Below are 5000 nucleotides of genomic sequence, written 5' to 3'. Positions count from 1 at the left end.
TTAAGATTAGATAAATTACTAAAAATAGACAAGTAAGAAAAGGGAGGAAAATAAACACGGAAATATGGGGGAAAACTAAAGAATAACATAACGATTTACATTTCCCGCATTCCAGATGAAACTCGACAGCGGACACACCGTCACGGCCGTTGAAGGCGAAGAGAAAGCAAAATTAAAAAAGCATTTCGTGGGTTATCCCGATGGGCTAGTTCGTGTCTCTCCCGATAGATGGCTCTTCCCTGGCAGATATATGAACCTGGGGAACGATTACTACAACTTCGAGGTACGGCATTTTATTACGACCGTCACTGAAGTTCGTGATTCGTAATTCAAATTTTAGTTATGTTTATATATTTTTTTCTGGTATTGTTGGTGTCAAGTATTATTCAGATAAAAATGTGATAATCTTTATTTTATATCTTGCTTAATTTAGGAATTATGAGGTTCATTATTCCATATTTTTTTTTTTTTTTTTTTAACTTTACTAAAAATAAGATAAGAAGTGAAAGCACTTAGTGACCCTAACTGATTATTTAGTTTCTCCCCATGGTCCTTTACTCATAAATGACTGATAAGATATATCAGCACTTTTTTTTTTTTTTTTTTTTTTTTTACATTTATCCACTAGCAATACACCATTCTTTTCACAATTCTTTTCCAAGATACAGTAATTTATTTAACTCGTCTTATAAAGTATCCAATAATTTCATTTTAATCACTCTAGCTCACCAAATTATTTCATGTTGATCTAGGATATTTAATCAAGATAATTTCAATTGTGTCAAATACTCGCTTTACCCAAGGTATTATTTTAGTCATAATTTTAATTCAAAATCATGTTTATTCGGGATCCATTCTGTTTATTCAAATTACTCGTTTTATCCAAACACCTTTTTTTATCCAATATTCATTAATTTGATCTAAATCATTATTCTTATGTAAATATACCCCTGGTATATTTACGTGTACCCATGAAAATATAATATAACCGCGATTGGTTCACTTCATCCATAGAAGTTATATCCCAATATATATATATATATATATATATATATATATATATATCACCTAACCCTCCTCACTAATATACCCACCCCCCAAAAAAAAATATATATATAATGTATTAATTACAAATAAATAAACGAATAAATAGATAAATAAGTAAATAAATAATACTAATCTTTCACTCAATCTTCTTCCACATCGCTCGCAGTTCCGAAAAGACGACGTACTGATCATGACGTACCCGAAATGTGGAACGACCTGGACGCAGGAGATCGTGTGGACGATGAGGAACAACAGGAACCTGGACAACCCCGACGCTCCCTGGGCTGTGATGGATCGAGTGCCATTCATAGAGTGAGTTTGGTGGGGGAGAGGGGTGAGGTTTCTCTCCTTCTTCTTTTTTTTGTTTTTGCTTTTTTTTGCTTTGTTTTTTACTTACTTATCTCAGCAGAAGGAGATTTTTCATCATTTGTTATTATTTGGTGGGGGGCGGGTAGAGCAAGACCGTGAGAGAGTGAGCAAGACTGAGAGAAAGAAGAAGAAGAAAAAAAAATAGATGTGCCCCCCTCTTTTTTTTCCTCCAGATTCGACCTGTTCTTCCCGAAGCATCCTCCGGAGGGCATGGAAATCGTCGCCACGAGTGCGTTCCAGAGGTACTGTCCCGAGGGCGACCTTCGAGGGGCCTTCAACCTCCAGCTGTCGCGCGCCTATCCCTGAGCCCCGGACCCTGAAGACGCACCTGCCCTTCTCCCTCTTCCTCCCTGATCTTTTGGAGAAGTCGAAGGTCATTTGGTCATCTGGAGAGAGAGAGAGAGAGAGAGAGAGAGAGAGAGAGAGAGAGAGAGAGAGAGAGAGAGAGAGAGAGAGAGAGAGAGAGAGAGAGAGACCCCAAACTGACAGATAGATATACATAGATAGAAAAGAGAGAGAAAATCAGTCATAATACAAAAACATGAAACAAAACAAAAACACGGAGATAAAAAAAAAATAAAACGAAACCTCGAGAGATATAAATAAATAACAGAATAAGAAAAATAAGAAAAGCGACACTAATCAAATAACCATACCTTTATTTCCAGGTGATCTACGTAGCTAGGAATCCCAAAGACATGTTGGTCTCTTACCTCCACCATCACAGACTAGCTCAGGAATCAAGAATTCATCGGGACACTTGAAGAATTCGCGGATTATTTCATTAGCGATGATTGTACGTATTAGTTCTGCTGAGAAGATGATGCGATGGATTGCTGTAGATGATATCATTGTTAATATGATTATCTTTATCATTTTTGTGCTATTTTCATTGTTATTGTTACTGTTATTGTTGTTATTATCATTTTATTAGTATTAGTATTAATATAATCATCATTATCAGAATTATGATAATCATTATTATCATTCATTATCATCAAGCCACATTATATTTCTGTGGCACTCTGCAGCCAGCGTTCACATTTTTCTTCCCCTCATTTTGTTTCTTGTTCTCTCCTGCTCCTGAATGTTTCTGTCTGTCTATACTCTCTTCACTGTCCATTCACAATCAGTCTATTGTCTTATTGTTCTATTGTTCTCACTGGTGTATAAGCCGTATTAGACTAGTGTTCATTAAAAAAAAAAAAATTGTAAACAAATATTCTGAAAGTGGAGTGTTCTGGTTTGCATCTTGAGGTGTCTATTCTTTAGGTAGTTTTTACATGGCTTCTATTTTCCCTTTTATTTCCTAATGGCACTTTACATATAGGTTTACTCTTAGTATGCATCAGTGTTGTCCGGGTACTATTATCATTATTACTATGATTTATCTAACAGACCTTTTTTCTCTTATCAAACCTTATTTTTATGTTGTCAGTGAAATAGGGGGTTGTACGGGTTGTGAGAGGCATTTATTCCGTTTTATCTCTCTTCCTCTCTTCTCCTCCCCCTCTATCTTCTTGGAGTCCCTCTATTTCTCCACCCCTTCTTTTACCAGACTTAAGAACACCTTGTCTTATCCTTTTATGCATCCAGTGGTGTACGGGCCGTACTGGCTGCACCTGAAGGAGGCGTGGCAGAGGCGCGACCACCCCAACCTGCACTTCGTCTTCTACGAGGACCTCAAAGCGGACATCAAGGGCGAACTGAAGAAGCTGGACGCCTTCCTCGGGACGGGGCTCTCCGAAGACCAGTTCGCCAATGTCAGGTTCTTTCGTTTTTATTTATCTGTGGATATTCTGTACAAACTTTTTCCGTTTTAGCATTAATGTTGAATAAGCAGGTGTCCGGTTTTCTTATGTTCGCATTGAATGTAAGGCCTTTGCTGGCTTACTCAGTAAAAGAAAATATGTGACTGTCCGAGATATTTACAAGATGGGCTAATGCACATATTCGTTTACAGAATTGTTAAATAAGTTATTTGAAATATTTAGAGCATTTAAGTTCAGTTTATACTAAATGTTTATTTGTGTTGAGATATTGATAGGTAAATACAGCGAGAGAGAGAAGAGAGAGTGAGAAATGAGAGAGAGGGAGAGAGGGAGAGGAGAGAGAGAGGGAGGAGAGAAGAAAGAGAGAGGAGAGAGAGAGAGAGAGGAGAGAGAGATATAGAGAGGAGAGAGAGAGAAGAGATAGAGAGACGAGAGAGAGAGAGAGAGAGAGAGAGAGAGAGAGAGAGAAGAGAGAGAGACAAGAGGAGAGAGAGAGAGAGAGAGAGAGAGAGAAGAGAAGACAAGAGGAGAGAGAGAGAGAGAGAGAGAGAGAGAGAGAGAGAGAGAGAGAGAGAGAGAGAGAGAGAGAGAGAGAGAGAGAGAGAGGGAGAGACAGAGACAGAGAGAAAGACACAGAGACAGAGAGAAGAGAGGCACAGAAGGAGATGAAACAAAAAAAAAAAAAAACTAAGCAAGCAGTGAAAGTGACACCAGACTCTACCACCCTGCATTCTCACTCCAAACAGGTCGCAAAGTACACGAGCTTCAACGAAATGAAGGCAAGAGATTCCCTCTTCTTCAACAGCGAGATTTCCAAGAACGACGCTCTGTATAACCAAGAGATCCGCACCAAAGACGGGGGATTCTTCAGACAAGGTAAATTCATGTGTGTGTGTGTCGGTTCATATATATATATATATATATATATATATATATATATATATCGGTGTATGAGAGGTTTTCAATTTACAGACACGCAAACAAATATACAGCCAACAGTTATAATAGAAAAAAAAAAAAAAAAAAAAAAAAAACGAACCATCGTAACAGGCATAGACAAGAAATCGCGATTGACTGTCAAACAAAACAAACAAGCAAATCGTAACCGACAAACCAACCCCCTATGATCACAAACAACAACAGAACAAACAAGCAGACAACCAATCACCCAAAACAGCCAAACACTAACGTAAACCACCACAACAACCACCATCTTAACACACCAATCCTCCCCCCCTCCCCCCCCTCTCTCTCTCTCTCTCTATCTCTCTCTCTCTCTCTCTCTCTCTCTCTCTCTCTCTCTCTCTCTCTCTCTCTCTCTCTCTCTCTCTCTCTCTCTCTCTCTCTCTCTCTCTCTCTCTCTCTCTCTAGCTCTCTAAATATGTCTTTCTCTACGTAACAAACGAAGAAACGGATAGACAGCGTAACAAACAATAACGAAATAACGACACAATTTTGTTTAATTCCAGGACAATCGGGCGGTTGGAAAACGAAACTCACCCCGGAAGTGACAAAGAAAATGGACGAGTGGATACGCCAGAAATGTGACTTCGGAATCAAATTTAAATAAATCGATAAAAAAAAAGGATGGATATCAGGAAAATTAGGGATGTAATGTTGGAGTATAGAATTTAAACATATAACATTATAACACTATAGATGGTGATGAAATATGCATTTAGAATATAAGATTCTTGTTTTATTTTATGCTGTCAGTAATTTAAAATATTGCACATGTATAAAAACAATAATAGCTATATATCTATCGTATGGCATTGCAGCATTATAGATTGTACACTAATTTAGGTAATA

At 37.8% G+C, this 5000-nt stretch overlaps 1 protein-coding gene across 1 annotated transcript in view; it reads left to right on the top strand.

The window, feature by feature from the left end:
- LOC125044837 (sulfotransferase 1C4-like) overlaps positions 1–5000 on the top strand; it is a 6609-nt gene that overhangs the window by 1596 nt on the left and 13 nt on the right. The window contains exons 2-9 of the mRNA XM_047641797.1: positions 116–283; positions 1214–1359; positions 1612–1789; positions 2085–2147; positions 2759–2778; positions 2975–3179; positions 3935–4064; positions 4658–5000. The exon at positions 4658–5000 is cut by the window's right edge and continues 13 nt beyond it. Coding sequence (XP_047497753.1) covers positions 116–283; positions 1214–1359; positions 1612–1789; positions 2085–2147; positions 2759–2778; positions 2975–3179; positions 3935–4064; positions 4658–4758 — 1011 coding nt within the window. The 3' untranslated portion in view covers positions 4759–5000. The remainder of the gene's footprint in view (positions 1–115; positions 284–1213; positions 1360–1611; positions 1790–2084; positions 2148–2758; positions 2779–2974; positions 3180–3934; positions 4065–4657) is intronic.

The sequence above is a fragment of the Penaeus chinensis genome, chromosome 36 (assembly GCF_019202785.1).
Source record: "Penaeus chinensis breed Huanghai No. 1 chromosome 36, ASM1920278v2, whole genome shotgun sequence".
NCBI classification, from domain to species: Eukaryota; Metazoa; Arthropoda; class Malacostraca; order Decapoda; family Penaeidae; genus Penaeus; species Penaeus chinensis.
Note: the sequence above shows the minus strand (reverse complement) of the source record. Positions and strands in the feature narration are given on the sequence as shown.